We start from the raw sequence: 19,362 nt of genomic DNA, 5'->3' as shown, positions 1-19,362 counted from the left end.
ATTCCCTTTTAAAGTAAACATTCTTTTGACACATGTATAGGGTTACCAGATACCTGCGAACCCAAAGGAGGACACCGAAAGTCATAAAGGTGGACAAAGGAGAACATGTCTCGTTCTATTTCACGAAACACAGTGTGAGCCGTGTGTTACAATGAAAACTTTAAAAACAACTACCGTATATACTCGCGGATAAGTTCTCCCGCAGATAAGTCGGGACTTGATTTTACCGTATAATTTCTGGTATTTTATAATGTCTGTCAAATAAGTCAAATGCGGAAAACTCATGCTATTGGTCCAAAAGATTATGATATGCTAACGTCCACCTGAGAGAGTAACCACGGCGCACACGGCCTTCTTTTTGCTATGCATTGTGCCCATGTGACCACACGGTAATACCCGCACTATTCCGAAGTGACGTTTGCACCGATTTGTGTTTTTGGTATCTCACACCCTCATACACCTTTTTTGTAAGAGCATCCCTTATCTACGATGGAGCGTTCGATCAGAAGAAAATATGAAGCTGGTTTTAAATTAAACATCGTTGAAGTAGCGAAAGAAATTGGTAACTGCACTGCTGCAACAAAATTCGATGCGTCTGAGAAACTGGTGTGAGACTGCAGGAGGCAAGAAGATGTAAATAAATAAATAAATAAAAGACATACATTTTATTTGAACGGCGTATAAGTCGGGGTCTGATTTCATGATCGATTTTTCGGGTTTCAAGACCCAACTTACACGCGAGTATATACGGCAATTTGACAGGTCACAAAATGAGTCATCAAAATTAAATGTTATGCTAAAAAACTATGCCGTTTCATATTTTTCAGCCGAGGCAACTTTTTGCAGCAGTTCATCGTTCCCGACCACATAAGCATGGAACTCCGGACAAGAGACATTCTTAAAATTGTACTTTGTAAGAAGAATTCCTCTGACAGAGTCAACAGACCGTCTATTTCTTTCTTTTGTCCACTGTGCATTGATCAAGGAAAATGCTCTTTCAATGCTGGCATTGTGTTCAGGAATACAAAAGAAAAAATTAGCAGATGTTAAGCAGCTCTGAGTTAGCTGGCTTTATTTGCACAATTTTGAAAGTATGCCATGTTTCTGTGTTTTTTCACTGGTAATGTCGTTCTAAATCAGTGGTACCCTTGTTTGCAACGGACATGTCAGAATCACAAACCAAACACTTTCCTTCATTTTTGGTGTGTCCTTCACCAATCACGGACACTTCGTTTTCATGTGGTCCGAGAATTTGCATTTCCACTTGTTAGTGTTATTACAGGACGACATTTTTAGATAAAAGACTACTTACTGCATATTCGTGTAATAAGTACAGACAACGCAAAATGGCGAAGTGGGTGTAGGCGTGTAGCCACGTTTTGTTTTCAATAAAACAGATGATTTATGTAAAACATAAGAGATGATAGCGTGCGATTTCAGCCAATAACACAGTTAAGGCAGTGATTGATGCAAGCCAGACATTTTCACCTATTTAGGCAATGCCTGCCAGACAGAGGACATGTCCTCCTTTTGCCGGACATCTGGTAACCGTACGCATGTACCAATCCTCCAGGCATCTCAGAATATGCATCCTTGAAATTTAAAACAAATAGCTTTGTAAATTCTTGGAGCAACAATGGTATGAATAAGAATGGACATGGCTAAGAGTAACTACAAGGAAGTCAGGTGTAACCAAGCAGGAGGAAGAGGACTGCAGTTTACACCCGTGCAAATCGACTTGTATAGATCAATTAGCACTTATCAGATTAGCCAGAAATGGGAGGCCGAGTGCAGCACACCTTATTGTAAGCAAATGTGGACAAAAGATTTCAGACCATAGACAGAGAGAAGGGTGGAAGAGGAATGCAGTTTATGAACGTTAACAGAGGTGGACAAGGGGTGCAGGCTCACCTGAATGTAAGCATGAAGCAGTAGCAGTGCAGCTTGAGAGTAAAAGGAAACAGGAAGAAAATGAGTGCTGTTTACTAGCATAAAGAGATACGTGGTAGGTACGTGTCACTTATGAGCAGAAACAAAGTGGTGGAAGAGGAGTAAAGCCGATTAAAATGAACAGAAGTGGATGAGCAATGAAGCTTATGAGTGCAAATCCATCCATCCATCCATTGTCTCCCGCTTATCCGAGGTCGGGTCGCGGGGGCAGCAGCTTGAGCAGAGATGCCCAGACTTCCCTCTCCCCGGCCACTTCTTCTAGCTCTTCCGGGAGAATCCCAAGGCGTTCCCAGGCCAGTCGAGAGACATAGTCCCTCCAGCGTGTCCTGGGTCTTCCCCGGGGCCTCCTCCCGGTTGGACGTGCCCGGAACACCTCACCAGGGAGGCGTCCAGGAGGCATCCTGATCAGATGCCCGAGCCACCTCATCTGACTCCTCTCGATGCGGAGGAGCAGCGGCTCTACTCTGAGCCCCTCCCGGATGACTGAGCTTCTCACCCTATCTTTAAGGGAAAGCCCAGACACCCTGCGGAGGAAACTCATTTCAGCCGCTTGTATTCGCGATCTCGTTCTTTCGGTCACTACCCATAGTTCATGACCATAGGTGAGGGTAGGAACATAGATTGACTGGTAAATTGAGAGCTTCGCCTTGCGGCTCAGCTCCTTTTTCACCACGACAGACCGATGCAGCGCCCGCATTACTGCGGATGCCGCACCGATCCGCCTGTCGATCTCACGCTCCATTCTTCCCTCACTCGTGAACAAGATCCCGAGATACTTGAACTCCTCCACTTGAAGCAGGATCTCGCTACCAACCCTGAGAGGGCACTCCACCCTTTTCCGGCTGAGGACCATGGTCTCGGATTTGGAGGTGCTGATTCTCATTCCAGCCGCTTCACACTCGGCTGCGAACCGATCCAGAGAGAGCTGAAGATCACGGCCTGATGAAGCAAACAGGACAACATCATCTGCAAAAAGCAGTGACCCAATCCTGAGCCCACCAAACCGGACCCCCTCAACGCCCTGGCTGCGCCTAGAAATTCTGTCCATAAAAGTTATGAACAGAATCGGTGACAAAGGGCAGCCCTGGCGGAGTCCAACTCTCACTGGAAACGGGTTCGACTTACTGCCGGCAATGCGGACCAAGCTCTGGCACCGATCGTACAGGGACCGAACAGCCCTTATCAGGGGGGCCGGTACCCCATACTCTCGGAGTACCCCCACAGGATTCCCCGAGGGACACGGTCGAATGCCTTTTCCAAGTCCACAAAACACATGTAGACTGGTTGGGCAAACTCCCATGCACCCTCCAGGACCCTGCTAAGGGTATAGAGCTGGTCCACTGTTCCGCGACCAGGACGAAAACCACACTGTTCCTCCTGAATCCGAGGCTCGACTATCCGACGGACCCTCCTCTCCAGGACCCCTGAATAAACTTTTCCAGGGAGGCTGAGGAGTGTGATCCCTCTGTAGTTGGAACACACCCTCCGGTCCCCCTTCTTAAAGAGGGGGACCACCACCCCAGTCTGCCAATCCAGAGGCACTGTCCCTGATGTCCATGCGATGTTGCAGAGGCGTGTCAACCAAGACAGTCCTACAACATCCAGAGCCTTGAGGAACTCCGGGCGTATCTCATCCACCCCCGGGGCCCTGCCACCAAGGAGTTTTTTGACCACCTCGGTGACCTCAGTCCCAGAGATGGGGGAGCCCACCTCTGAGTCCCCAGGCTCTGCTTCCTCATTGGAAGGCATGTTAATGGGATTGAGGAGGTCTTCGAAGTACTCCCCCCACCGACCCACAACGTCCCGAGTCGAGGTCAGCAGCGCACCATCCCCACCATATACAGTGTTGACACTGCACTGCTTCCCCTTCCTGAGACGCCGGATGGTGGACCAGAATCTCCTCGAAGCCGTCCGAAAGTCATTCTCCATGGCCTCCCCAAACTCCTCCCACGCCCGAGTTTTTGCCTCAGCAACCACCAAAGCCGCATTCCGCTTGGCCTGCCGGTACCTATCAGCTGCCTCCAGGGTCCCACAGGACAAAAGGGTCCTGTAGGACTCCTTCTTCAGCTTGACGGCATCCTTCACCACCGGTGTCCACCAATGGGTTCGGGGATTGCCGCCACGACAGGCACCGACCACCTTACGGCCACAGCTCCGGTCAGCCGCCTCAATAATAGAGGCACGGAACATGGCCCATTCGGACTCGATGTCCCCCACCTCCCTCGGGACATGGTCGAAGTTCTGCCGGAGGTGGGAGTTGAAGCTACTTCTGACAGGGGGCTCTGCCAGACGTTCCCAGCAGACCCTCACAACACGTTTGGGCCTACCACGCCTGACCGGCATCCTCCCCCACCATCGAAGCCAACTCACCACCAGGTGGTGATCAGTTGACAGCTCCACCCCTCTCTTCACCCGAGTGTCCAAGACATGTGGCCGCAAGTCCGACGACACGACCACAAAGTCGATCATCGAACTCAGGCCTAGGGTGTCCTGGTGCCAAGTGCACATATGAACACCCCTATGCTTGAACATGGTGTTCGTTATGGACAATCCGTGACGAGCACAGAAGTCCAATAACAAAACACCGCTCGGGTTTAGATCGGGGGGGCCATTCCTCCCAATCACGCCCTTCCAGGTCTCACTGTCATTGCCCACGTGAGCATTGAAGTCTCCCAGCAGAATGAGGGAGTCCCCAGAAGGTATGCCCTCTAGCACCCCCTCCAGGGACTCCAAAAAGGGTGGGTACTCCGAACTGCTGTTCGGTGCATACGCACAAACAACAGTTAGGACCCGTCCCCCCACCCGAAGGCGAAGGGAGGCTACCCTCTCGTCCACCGGGGTAAACCCCAATGTACAGGCTCCAAGTCGGGGGGCAATAAGTATACCCACACCCGCTCGGCGCCTCTCACCGGGGGCAACTCCAGAGTGGTACAGAGTCCAGCCCCTCTCAAGGAGATTGGTTCCAGAGTCCAAGCTGTGCGTCGAGGTGAGTCCGACTATATCTAGCCGGAACCTCTCAACTTCGCACACTAGCTCAGGCTCCTTCCCCTTCAGAGAGGTGACATTCCACGTCCCAAGAGCCAGCTTCTGTAGCCGAGGATCGGACCGCCAAGGTCCCCGCCTTCGGCCACCACCCAACTCACACTGCACCCGACCTCCTTGGCCCCTCCCATAGGTGGTGAGCCCATGGGAAGGGGGACCCACGTTGCCTCTTCGGGCTGTGCCCGGCCGAGCCCCATGGGTGCAGGCCCGGCCACCAGGCGCTCGCCATCGAGCCCCACCTCCAGGCCTGGCTCCAGAGTGGGGCCCCGGTGACCCGCGTCCGGGCAAGGGAAAACGGCGTCCAAAGTTTTCATTCATCATAGAAGGTTTGAAGTGCAAATAAGGAACTGAAATGCCATGGAGAGTAAAAGTGCCATACAGGAGTGTAAGTAAGAAGGTGAAAGACGACTGCAGTGTACGAGAATATTAAGATGTCAACCAAAACCACATGCACTTCAGAAGAGGTCATCCACCTGAATCTAAGCATGTTAGGGCCCGGCCACTACTTGCATGGGAGACCAACCAGGAAAAGTTTGGGTTGCTGCTGGAAGAAGGTCTTGGTGAAGCCAGTAGGGGGAACTTACCCTCCTGGTCTGTGTGTGGATCCCAATGCCCCAGTGCAGTGACGAGGACACCGTGCTGCAAGAATGTCAATGTTCTTTGGATGAGACCTAATAATGAGGTTCTGATTCTCTGTGGTCATAAAAGGTCAATCTATGCATCCTTCGTAAAGAGTAGGGTATATCCCGATGTCCTGCCCTCCATGGCCTAGTCCTTCTGGTTGCTTAATCATCTCCTGTCTCTAGCTGGGTCTCTCTCTCACCACTTCACCAACTAATAGCTCATTTGTGGTGAGCACAGTGGTGCAAAAATGGCTGCCACCGCAAAAAGCAGGTGGATGCTACACATTAGTGGTAGTTGAAGTGGCTCCCCACTCACTAGGAAAAGTGCTTTATATAGAAATATAATACTAGGGTGTTGTACCCCGTTAGCCATTATGGATGTAGTGAGAAGTCAAGCAAAATGACGCCTTTTATGGGCAAACTAAAAAGATTACGATATGCGAGCTTTCAAGGCAACTCGGGGGCGTCTTCAGGCAAGATGTCATACAGAACCTGGAGTTCCCTGTGTTTATATACAAACACTAGGAGAAATGACAACATTGGAAAACCTGAGTTCTCACTATAAAAATGTAAAAAAAATATTATTATTATTAAAAGTGGAGTGCAGCCAGTGAGTGAATGAAAAGAAAGATGGTGGAGTAATTTCTCTTCAAGGAAGACGTGAAAGAGAATGATGGATTTTGTTTGAAGTATATAGAAAAATAGTTGACAAGTCAAGTTTACCAGGTTTTAAATAAAAAAAAATGATAGGAAATATAGCAAATGAGGAGTTTCAGAGATAGAAAAGGAATTCAATGTAACGCAAATCAAATTCCATTGTTGCATTTTCAACAAGGTTATATAAGAAAAAGAGAAAGAAAGAAAACGAGAAAGAAAAAAGAGAAAGAAAAAGAAAGAGAAAGAAACAGAGACACACAGAACACTAAGTTTTATATAAATAAACCACTCAGTGGTATACATACACACATACAGTATCAGAAGCCATTAACGACAAATACACTTGCTGTGGAATGAAGAGCCGTTTAAAAGCAACCGTTAATTCATAAAAAACGCTCACCTGACTAAATGTGGGGGGTGGGGGAGGTCCAGCAGGGGCCGGTGGAGGTGGGGGAGGAGGAATGGGCATCCTGTCCCACTCCAATCACCGGCTGCTTCAGTCTTTGCTTAAGCTGTGTGCCCGGATGCCGCCACTCATAAACCTTACAAAAAAAACAAAAACAAAATAAAAGTAAGTATTCATACATGAAACCCAGAAAGATCACCTAAAGTCCAAACTGCAGGTAGATGGGCAGACGCACACACAGATGACAACTATGGACAGCTTTCCTAAGATTCTCTTAGTATGCCTTGGAGGCAGAGGCAGGCAAAAAATGTTACAGGAAAAGCAACCACGCAGTAAGTGAGGAGAGCCGAACATCAAAGGCAACAGTCTACAGACACCACTTGTGGCTTCACAGTGAGCCGCTGTATAAAACAATCACACTTCTACTGCAACAGATTTTTATTTTTGCCATGTTGTACTGGCATCGTAACATGCATCACACATTGTAACAGATTACTTTCAATGCATCATCTTTAATTAAAGTGATAAATATCTCAAACATTCATATCTAACAAGACAAGAAAACCTGCAAGCCCAAACATGGCAGATATTCCCATTTTTTTCCCTCTCTCTGCTCTTTTATGTCAGCTTCCGCATTTTAAGAGGTTATTTGCCAATTACAAGGTCATCCCAGTTGTGTTATCACCCAAGGCTATGGCAATAATAATGTGCAAACCCAGTTAACATTCCAAGCAGGGTTGCTAGATGTCCCGAATTGAGAGGGAATGTCCAGAGTTCAGACAAATCCAGAGTCCTGCATTGCCTCTGAAAACCCAGACTGAACAAAAATTATATGTAGAAAAAAAAAAATCTTCATTTTTATATTGAATATCTAGAAAAAGAGGCTCGCTAAATTTTTGTAGACAGCCTGGCATACCACCTTTTATGAATAAAATTTGTAACTGTCAGCTGAATCTGAGTGTTTGAATCGTATGTGTTCATGTCGTCATACATTTCTCGTGCTCATCAAGGCTGCTTGTGCTTTGTATGTAATTAATTTTGAAAGTGAAGTGATACTGATGAAGACATTTTGTACATATTTACATATACTTAATGTTAAGATTAAACATGTTTATATATCTATAATTATAATTCAATTCAAAATATCTATTTGTTGTTTGGTTCCTCAAAATGGTGGCTTCCCAGATCTAATTTTGGAAATCTGGCAACCATGATTGCAAGCCGCACATATACAGTAAAGGGGGGGGTACAGTTTAAAACACATTGGTGAGAAGCAAGTCACAAAGCAATAAAACAAATTTTGCTTTTTAAAAAAAAAAAAAAAAAAAGGTGATTAGAGGACAGAAACTTTGGCAAACTTCAGTATATATCATCCCTGTACACGAAGGGGTAGCCATGTGGAAGAAAATAGAGCCTGCTTCTTTTATTTGTTTTCACGAAATCCAACTTGACCACTGTGTGATAAGGGACCCACACGACTGCTGGACTTTGACCAAGTGACTCTACTGGATCAATAAAGATAGAAAACAAAACATATTTGCTACAGTTGCCTATCACAACGAAAACATCATACTGAAATTGCTCTGATACTATTCATCCAGGTGTAGCTTAGTGACTGACTGCATTCATTTTCCACTGCACAGGAGAGGTATCTACATATAAAATGTGATGAAGTGGGCCGAGGGAGACACCATTAGATGGAGGGTCACCTATGACACATTCTGAGCTTGGCTGCTTTTGCATTAAGCAGAGTGCAGAGAGACACGAAAAATCAGGGCTGCTCTTTTGACTTTTTTGGAAGCAAGGCCTGACCTGGTGAACAAAAAAAGATGACAGCCCCTATAAATAAATGGATCATCAGGCCAGTAAGTCATCACGAATAGCACCCGAGGGGCACATAGAACATATAAGAACATAAGAAATTTGACAAACGAGGAGAACGCTCAGCCCATCAAACTCATTTTGTTTAGCTATTAGCCAAAATTTCCCAATATCTCCTCCAGATTCTTTTTAAAGGTGGTCAAGGTTTCACCTTCAACCCCATTTCTTGGTTGCTTGTTCCAGGGTACCACAACTCTTTGTATGAAGCAGTGCTATCTGGTTTCAGTTTTAAATGCACTTCCCCTGAATTTCCACTGATGTCCTCAAGTGGAGAATTCACCCTTAAACTAAAGGAATGTTGTAGGATGAACTTTATCAGTGTGTTAAATGTAATGACGGCAGCCTGGGAGATGGTCACAAATTTGCTTACTGGCAGTATGTAATGACAGAACAAGTTCCTCTGGGCAGTAAGCTCTCAAAGAATAAGCGGGGGAGATGGTAACAATTAAATAATTAATCATTTTTTGGATGAATTTTTATTAAATGCATAAACTAATCATTTTAAATTGTATTACTTTCAACTTGTGCTGGAAATTTCACTGCCTTGCCCCACTGCAATGCCCACAGAAACACTTAAATCGAAAGAAATATTTAAACTACATGTCAAATCCTTCTGACATCTGGAAGTTGAACAGGCATCCTCAGCGAAAATAAAGTATGCTAAACCAGGCTTGGACTTGACAGCATTTTGACTAAAAAGGGGTGACAAAGTTCACTCTAATGCTGTGCTGAACGCACAAAAGCGGCGCATCAATGCAGTACCACATACAAAACAATCACACGCCAACCTGCAATACAGGCAACACCGGCAAGCTCTGCTGATACAGTGGAACCTTGGGTCACGAACGTCTCGGACCACGTACAAATCGGGTTATGACCAAAAAGTTCGCCAAAATTTTGCATCTGTTCACGACCATACACTCGGGTGACGAACAAGCCAGTTTCCCTTCCGGTTCGTATGCGCCAATGATTTCAGTCTCTCCCTGTGCAGCGAGCGAGAGGGACAGCGCGAGAGAGAGTGCGAGCGAGAGAGAGAGAGAGAGAGAGAGAGAACGAGCAAGAGAGAGACAGAGAGCGTATGTATATTTACATACAGCTCGAACGGTCCGGAACAGATTAATTGTATTTACATACAATCCTATGGGGGAAATTACTTCGGGTCACAACCAAATCGGGTTGCGACCTGAGTTTTGGAAAGAATTACGGTCATGACCTGACGTTCCACTGTTATACATATATATATATATATATATATATATATATATATACATATATATATATATATATATATATATATATATATATATATATATATATATATGGTGTCCATAAAGTCCGTGTGCAATTTAAACTAGTCATAACTTTGTAAGTATATGTGATAGAAAGAATTCGTAAAAAGGATTAGAAAGCTTGATGTATCTAGTTTTTTTTTTTGTGTTTAGAAATTTTATTTTTATAAATTTAACTTAAAAACTACTTATTTTTCAGAATCACTGTTGACCCATGGCTTCTCTAGAAGAGAAAGTAAATTGTGTACTTTGGTTGGCTGAACTAAAATCTACTGCTGCTGTCCAAAGGAGGTTAAGAACCCAGTACAGAAAGAAGCTCCAGACAGGAATTCCATACCCAAGTGGATGAAAAAAATTTAAAGGAACAAGTTCTGTCAATGATAAGCCACGTATTAGTGAAGAAAATCAGCTTGAAAATGTTTTCCGAGAACTACAGAATCGTATTACCCTTTGTATTAGTAATGATGGTGGGCATGTTGAAAATTAACAAGAACAATAAAAAATGTTAGAGTTTCAAGTTTCTTTGTACACTGACTTTATGGACACCCTGTGTGTGTGTGTGTGTGTGTGTGTGTGTGTGTGTGTGTGTGTGTGTGTGTGTGTGTGTGTGTATATATATATATATATATATATAGATATATATATATATATATATATAATGAATAAAATCCAACGTCTACCTGTCTGTATGTCTGTCTGCTTTTCACGAGAGAACTACTTAACAGATTTAGATCGGCTTTTTTCTATAATTTGCTTGAACACTCCATTTGATTTTGTGACTTCTCTCATCATGCTAAGTATCATAGTTTGCTTGTGGTACTGATTTAATTGCGTGAATCCGAGAGAGACAGAGGCTGCAGTTCGAGGGAAAGGGGGCGGGGCCCTTCTTATTCACGCGCCAGCCTTGGAGCGTATCTTCTATCCGCTTAGTTAGCGAATGAGAGAACTACTTAACAGATTTAGATCAGGTTTTTTTCTATAATTTGCTTGAACATTCTGGTTGATTCTGCGACTTCTCTCATTGCGCCAAGTATTACATTACGCTTGCAGAAGCAATTTTTTCACGATAATCTGAGAGAGAAGCTCGAGGGTAAAGTGAAGCGTGACATCAGGAGCCAGGCGGGGTCATCTTTGCTCACGGACCAGCCTCCCTTCGAATCACTCTATCTCTGGCCACGTTTTGGAGCGGACCTTGACTCCGCTTAGCTAGCAATACCTGTTTGTTTATTGATTTTTAAAGTCTGTCCTGTTGCACTACTATCACAGTAGTTCAACCACAGTTTTTTTGTGGTACCGATTTATTTGCACAAATCTGATAGAGACGTACCGGGCCCAGGCTGCCCTCACTCACACGCCAGCCTTGGTGGGCGTATCTTACATCCGCTTAGCCAGCGAACAAGAGAACTACTTAACAGATTTAGATTGGATTTTTTTTCTAGAATCTGCTTGAGCATTCCGGTTGATTTTGCGACTTCTATCATCAAGCTAAGAATCATAGTTCGCTTGCAGGAGCGATATATTCGCACTAATCCGTGCGACAAAGGTTGTGGGTCGAGGGGAGGGAGAAGCATGACATCAGGAGTGGGGAGTTGGTCTACCTCTGTGTTTTGGAGCATAACTTGCCTCTGCTTAGCAAGTGATACCCGTTTTGTTTATTGATTTTTAAAGTTTGTCCTGTTTCACTACTACACAAGCAGAGCTGCAGGGAATGGCATGTATTGAAAAAACTAGAACAAGCAAAATACAAATGGACAATACTCCAACAGCTGACGCATCATTCTGCTGTCAAATGTCATAGTCAAGGTGCCGATTTGATCATTTTTCAAATGCTTTGCTTCTCTTCAATGTTAAATCTTTCAGATATTGGATGCTATTTTAAATAGAGGGTAAAGTGTCAATTTTAGCTTCTCATTTGTACATGATGTTTCAATTATTACTGGATATGAAGAATTACTTTTACATATAACATTTAAAAAAAAAGTTCTCTTTCAGCTAAAAGAATGTCAAGGAACATGAAATGTGTTATAATTAGAAAAGATTGAAAAGTTCTCGCTGTTACCTGCTTCTGCCTCAACATTTTGTTCGGCTCATTATTTCTTAAAACAATAGGGAAGGGGAAAAAAAAACAAAAAAGTCAGTAGTAGGTGTTTAGGAACTGCCTTAGCAAAAAATGGGGCTTTTGAAATTGGTACTTCATTTAGAAGCGATTGCAAAATATGTCAACATGCTGCAAGGTCTGTGTAACCACTGAAATAAAACAAAAAGTCAACCCTCTGTTCATTTTCTTTGTTTCTGAAGCAGTCCAGACTACTGTTTGATTGGATCTATTAAATTAAACAAAAAGAAATCTGCCAGGATATTCCTCTCTTAGTGAATGCAGAGGCCTAGTGCTGGGCACTGTAAGACAAAGGCTGGGACCAGTGAGGGTCACTGAACTACAGGCATATGGAAACAACTGCTGTATACCTACAAGACACCTCTCAGAGGATGTCCACCATGGAGTGATAAATTAAATCACAGGACTAGCACTCGAGAGCCCTGCCTCACAAACAGCCTATCAAATACTGACAAAAGGAAATCTGGCAACAGTGTCAAGTAAATAAACAAATGCTCTGCCTAACTCTTTACACTGCCTTTACATTTTGGTGAAAGGAGTGTTACCCCACTTTTTCATTTCATACAAATATGATTTGTAAGTAGCTTTACCTAAAAGCATCTGTTAAATGAATGTAAATGCCTCTCATGGTCTGCCAGTATAAAGCAAAGTTGTTAGGGGATTGTTCCAAAATAAAACTAATGCCAGCTCTTTCCTGGCTTCAAATTGTGATGAGAGTCCACAAAAAAAAAAATAAAGTTAGCTCCCCGCTCATACCAATGTTTGCACAGAGCCACACTGGAAGACTTCAAACACTAAAGTTGACGTCACATTATACAACTTTTTCCAGCAATTTTCAGTCACACACTTCATTTACATAATCTTAGTTGGAGGTAGCTGCAGTGCACACCATCAAGTTACAGTTGTGTAGTTTGGCATTCCCAGCAAGTCAGTCCAACCAGTCTGCAACTTACCATGACAAAACTCAAAATGGTTACACCTAATGACTTGCGTCACAGGGGTGGGCTTGTGTGCAGGTGACTGCCGACAAACAATGAGTGCTCAGAATGCAGCTATGAGTAATAAGAAAAGCAGGTGTTTTGAACCTGACAAACACACGAGAGGTTCATAGGTCTGATGTTGCATTACATACCAAGACAGAAAGTAAAAAAGTACTTGCCATACCTGTAAAGCCTTTGAATTGGCACCAGCTCTGACAGGAAGCACATTATTACGACGCAGAAAAAGGGGTGAGCTTGTGAAACTCTACAGGAAAGTCATCACACAGTCATGTAATTTAACATAACCTGTGATTTCTAGTCATGTACAGGTGCATCTCAATAAATTAGAATATCATTGAAAAGTTAATTTATTTCAGTAATTCAATTCAAAAAGTGAAACTTATATAGATTCACTACAAACAGAATGATATATTTCAAGCATTTATTTCTTTTCATACTGCTGATTATGGCTTATAGCTAATGAAACCTCAAAATTCAGTATCTCAAGAAAATTAGAATATTGTGAAAATGTTCAATATTATAGACTCCTGGTGTCCCACTCCACTCAGCTAATTAACCCAAAATACCTACAAAGGTGTCCTGAGCCTTGAAATGGTCTCTGTCTGGATCAGTACGCCATACAATCATTGGAAGACTGCGGACTTGACAGTTGTCCAGAAGACAGTCATTGAGAGAAGAGGAAGCCACAAGGGGTCACTGCTAAAGAAGCTGGCTGTTCACAGAGTGCTGTATCCAAGCATATTAATGGAAAGTTGAGTGGAAGGAGAAAATGTGACAGCACAGGCAACAGGGATAACCGGAGCCTTGAGAGGATTGTGAAGCACAGCCCATTCAAGAATTTGGGGGAGATTCACAAGGAGTGGACTGCAACTGGAGTCAGTGCTTCAAGAGCCACCATACATAGACGTGTGCATCCGGGATGTGGGCTACAACTGTCACCGCATTCCTTGTGTCAGGCCATTCCTGAACCAGAAACAACGTCAGAAGCGTCTTACCTGGGCTAAGGAGAAAACGGATGGGACTGTTGCTCAGTGGTCCACAGTTCTCTTTTTCAGATGAAAGTCAATTTTGCATTTTATTTGGAAAACCATGTCCCAAAGTCTGGAGGAAGAGCGGAGAGGCACAGAATCCAAGTTGCTTGAGGTCCAGTGCAAAGTTTCCACTGTCAGTGTTGATCTGGGGAGCCATGTCAACTGCTAGTGTTGGTCTACTGTGTTTTATCAAGTCCAAAGTCAGCGCAGCTGTCTACCAGGAAATTTCAGAGCACTTCATGCTTTCCCTCTGCTGACAAGCTTTATGGAGATGCTGATTTAATTTACCAGCAGGACTTGAAACCTGCCCACACTGCCAAAAGTACCAATACCTGGTTTAATGACCATGGTGTCACTGTGCTAGAGCAGCCAGCAAAATCGCCTGACCTAAACCCCATAGAGAATCTGTCAAGACGAAGATGAGAGACAGCAGAGCCAACCATGCAGACGAGCTGAAGGCCACGATCAAAGCATCCTGGGCTTCCATAACACCTCAGCAGTGCCACAGGCTGATCGCCTCCATGCCACGCCGCACTGATGCAGTAATTCATGCAAAAGGAGCCCTGACCAAGTATTTTGTGCGTACATGGACATACTTTTCAGTACGCCAACATTTCTGTATTAAAAATGATTTTTTTTTTATTATTGGTCTTATGTAATATTCTAATTTTCTGAGATACTGAATTTTGAGTTTTCATTACCTGTAGGCCATAATCAGCAAAATGAAAAGAAGTAAATGCTTGAAATATATCACTCTGGGTGTAATGAATCTATATAGTGTACACGTTTCACTTTTTGAATTGAATAACTGAAATAAATTAACTTTTCGATGATAATCTAATTTATTGAGATGCACCTGTAATATGAAATGCTCCGGTGACAACATCAGCAACTATCGTCATCAACTTTGACACCCACCCAACCTAGCAGTTATGCAGTCATCGGCTTAAAAAACTGCGTTTTATTGTGAGAATGAAAATATGGATCATCGCATTTCTCAACACAATAGACTAGCCACATGTGCAGAGACAACCACGTGTTTTGAAACTCGCCTTCATGTCCAATTCTTGCAACTGCACCTGGCACTTCCCCTTTGGAGGCTCCCCCCAGGTGTTCCACTTACTCCTACAAGGTTGGTTCCAGCCTCGAGCCCAGAGCAACCGGAATAAGCATCTGCTCCCTGACACCCAGAAATGCGTAAGCTAGTTAGAAAATGAGTGGTGTGTTGGCCAGACAACTGTAGCCATGCCCATAATTTTTAGTGGATGAATACAAATTTATTTTTGCTTTCTAACTCCTTTAGTCAAATTCAGGAAAAGTTAAATACGATTGTAACGCAGTTCATTTGTCACATGGCTCCCCAAGCATACATGAATCATGTATTTTTACTTCTGAATTAACTCTACAGTGGAATAAATATGGAAACAACAAAAGCTTTTTTTGTCTTCAAAGAGCACCTGGACTCTTGTAACCTCATGCTGAAATCCAAGCCCTAATTGATGCACAGATTTCTATTGTTTTCTGAGTTTCTTTCCCCTTTAGACATTCCTGCCTGAAAAGGATCATTTCATTTTCAAGTATTTATGACACAACTGTCTCCATCCCACCATAACCCAAGTTTAGAGTCTCAGGCGTGCAGAGCCTGTCATAGCAACAGAAGACATCAGGCATTTAGAAAAACCAGAAGGGACACAAGTCCATTACTGTTCAGTCCCTCACTGACTTGAATGGGGCTAATGCAATCTTTTGTCTTAATTTAAAAGAATAAAAAAACAAACAGCGCCTTAAAATTTAAAGCAGGGCTTTCCAAACGAGGGTTGGTGAGATTATGATAGACATGTTAATTTCAAATTAAATTCATTTCAATAATTTTGAAAGTAAAATGCATTACATTAGTTGGGTCACCTGGCTTCACCCGGACAATTTTGTAATTTTTACACTTTAGTTATACGTTTAGTGCCATCAGTTTATTGGATGTATCAGAAGTACTATGTAACTAAGTACTTTTCTGCATACAGTATTTGTAGTAGCCCACCAAACTCCCCCAGGGCTATTATTATTGACAGTGTGGTGTAGTCACCTCAAGCCCTTAGGTTGTGGGTTCAAATCCTGGTACTGACACTGGATGACAATGAACAAGTCACTTCACCTGTATGTGCTCCAAATGAAAAACCAATGGGATCTCAAATGCTGTAAGCTGTTCAGGATTAATGCATTGGTAAAATAATATTATCAATAGGTCACTGGGTCTGCTTCTTCATCATCATCATCATCAGAGGAAAATTATTAGACATACAGGAATCCAAGGCAATATTTAGCAAATGAGGATGGGAGGGTGGGTGAATGTAGGGGGATTAAAATGGGACTCAGTGCAAGTAAAATACAAGGCTAATACTAACAGTGCCAGAGAACTGGCTGAATCGTGGCTATCCAATGAAGACATCATTAACAGACATTTGGATATTAACCTAGCATCTGCAGGCTTGAAAAGAAGAACAGGCACATTATAATTAAGACTATATGACCAACACCCTCTATGGTGGGCTGGTGCCCTGCCCGGGGTTTGTTTCCTGCCTTGCACCATATGTTGGCCGGGATTGGCTCCAGCAGAACCCCGTGACCTTGTAGTTAGGCTATAGCGGGTTGGATAATGGATGGATGGACCAACACCCTCCGAACCCCACCACATTAACCACTTCCACTACCCCCCCCCGCCACTTCCACCTACTCTCCTCTCCTCATTTGCTACATATTGTTTTAGACTCCTGTATGTCTAATCATTTCCTCTGATGATGGCTCCTGATAGGAGTTGAAGGCTTAGGAATAAAAAAACAATTTTAAGTTATGCGGTTCTTTTTCTTCCTTTGTGGATATCCAGCTACGAATATGCAAACTGAATCAGAGAACTTTGCTACCATATTTTTTTATATATGAAATATATATATATATGAAATATATATATATATATATATATATATATATATATATATATATATATATATATATATATATATATGACAGCAAAGATATATGCAGATATATAATGTCTGCATGTTTGTCTGCTTTTCACAAGAGAACTACTTAACGGATTTAGAACGGGTTTCTTTTCTAGAATTTGCTAGAATACTCCAGTTGATTTTGCGACTTCTCTCATTGTGCCAAGTATTACAGTACGCTTGCAGGAGCGATTTATTCACGATAATCCGAGAGAGAAGCTCGAGGGTAAAGGGAAGTGTGACATCAGTAGCCAGGTGGGGCCATCTTTGCTCACGGACCAGCCTCCCTTCGAATCACTCTACCTCTGGCCACGTTTTGGAGCGGACCTTGACTCCGCTTAGCTAGCAATACCTGGTTGTTTATTGATTTTTAAAGTCTGTCCTGTTTCACTACTATGCGGGAAGAGCCACGGGGGACAGCTAGTGTGTGTGTGCGATTATATATGAGAGAGAGAGAGCAATATGTAGATCTATATCGAGCTATCTATTGATCGATAGATAGATATAGACATATACAGAGAGACAGATATGGAAGGCACTATATGATAGATAGATAGATAAGATATATATTTGAGAGAGAGAGAGAGAGAGATCAATCTAATGTAGAATGTTACCTTGAATTTGTCTACAAAAACCACTAAAAGAACTAGCTAACAGAATTAGTCTATATAATTTTATATCACTGCACGTGACAACATCTAATGAGACAGGCGATGTGAGCTGCTTTTACAGGAAAAAAAAAAATCGTTAAAAATATATTCTCCTGAAATAGCTTCTCAAAAATGGACAGATTTGAGGTCAATAAAAGAAAATTACTAGGCACAAGTCAGTAAAAAGCATGAAAGTTGGAAAAGCTGCATAATACGAATTTAAAAGTTGGATAGATGGATTCATCTGCGCTGACAGTGATAAGGCAAAATCTGTGCCTAAACACGCAACTGGAATGAAAGTAAGAAACCAGCTTACTTGAAAAGACACTTGGAAACAAAACCTACAAACTTGGCCACAAAGCCAGTGGAATATTTCAAAGCAAAGCAAGCCAATTTAAAACAGCAAACACTGATGACTAAAACAGCAATGGTTTCTGAATGCAATTGGAAGGCCTTGTATGTAGTGTCTCTGCCCATTGCAAAGTTTGTGTAAAATAGTAAATCTTAGCTTATTCCTGCAGCAGTGGACATACGTGAAATTATATTTGAAGAAGAGCAGATGCAAAAAGGTACAGAACAATACCACTTTCTGAAAGAACGGCTTATGAACGAACATATCAAAAGTGTCACTTGACATGGAAGCATGGCTAATACACTATAGAGCCAAAGTATGCAGACACCCCTCCAAATCACTGAGTTCAGGTGTTACAGTCACACCATCAAATCAAATGCATTGCCATGTCAATTACTGGACGTAATTTAAAATGGGTCGTACTAAAGAGCTCAGTGACTTTAAATATGGTCCAGTCGTGGGGTTCCATCTTTGCCACAAGCCAGTAAATGAAATGCCAGCCAGATCTGCCCCAATCAACTGTAAGGGCTATTATTGTGAAGTGGAAGCGACAAGGAGGAACAACAGCTCAGCCATGAAGTGGCAGACCACACAGATTTACAGAGCGGGGCTTATAGTGCTGAAGCACATAGCATGTACCAGTCACATCTCCTCTGTGGCATCAACTCACAACAGAACTCCAAACTGCCTCTAAAAGTGACATCACAACAAGAACTGTGCGTGGGGAGCTTCATGAAAAGGGTTTCAGCATCATAAGCCTAAGATCACCAGGTGCAAAGCCAAGATTTGTCTTGAGTGGTGTAAGGCACACTGGAGCTGTGGAAATGTAAAGTGATGCCTCACGTTTCGCCATCTGGCAGTCTGATAGATGAATCTGGGTTTGGTGGACGCCAAGTGTACGCTGCCTTCCAACACTCATACTGGCAGTGCTTACTGTACAGTTTGGTGAGGTAGGGATAGCAGTCTGGGGCTCTTTTCAGAGTCTGGCCCCTTGACTGCAGTGAATGGTGCTGTTAATACTACAGCATGCAGACATCTTAGACCACGGGTTCTTAACCTGAGGTCCGTGGACCCATAGGGGGTCCATAAATAGGTTTCAGGGGGGTCTGTGAGGGTCACATAAAAATTAACATTTATATTCACCATACAGCTTGGTACTGTTGATGTAGAGTAAAGGTAGCAGTAGTTTTAGTAACAGTAGTAGAAAACGTAGCAGTAGTAGGTCTGTTTTCATTTGCACAAGATGATTGTATTTATAATTATAATGAGTGGCCATTACTTTTTGCATAAAAAAAGGAGCGTTGTTTTTAGATTGTTTACTTTAAAGTTTAATAATACTTTATACATGTAATATACTGTATGCATGAG

The 19,362-nt window shown here is 43.1% G+C and overlaps 1 protein-coding gene across 1 annotated transcript in view; it reads right to left on the bottom strand.

Annotated features, from left to right (window-relative positions):
* Positions 1 to 19,362, bottom strand: part of wipf2b (WAS/WASL interacting protein family, member 2b) — a 69,035-nt gene that overhangs the window by 24,474 nt on the left and 25,199 nt on the right. Inside the window, exon 2 of the mRNA XM_028818594.2 lies at positions 6,673 to 6,814. Coding sequence (XP_028674427.1) covers positions 6,673 to 6,741 — 69 coding nt within the window. The 5' untranslated portion in view covers positions 6,742 to 6,814. The remainder of the gene's footprint in view (positions 1 to 6,672; positions 6,815 to 19,362) is intronic.

Source organism: Erpetoichthys calabaricus, chromosome 14 (genome assembly GCF_900747795.2).
Source record: "Erpetoichthys calabaricus chromosome 14, fErpCal1.3, whole genome shotgun sequence".
Lineage (NCBI taxonomy): Eukaryota > Metazoa > Chordata > Cladistia > Polypteriformes > Polypteridae > Erpetoichthys > Erpetoichthys calabaricus.
Note: the sequence above shows the minus strand (reverse complement) of the source record. Positions and strands in the feature narration are given on the sequence as shown.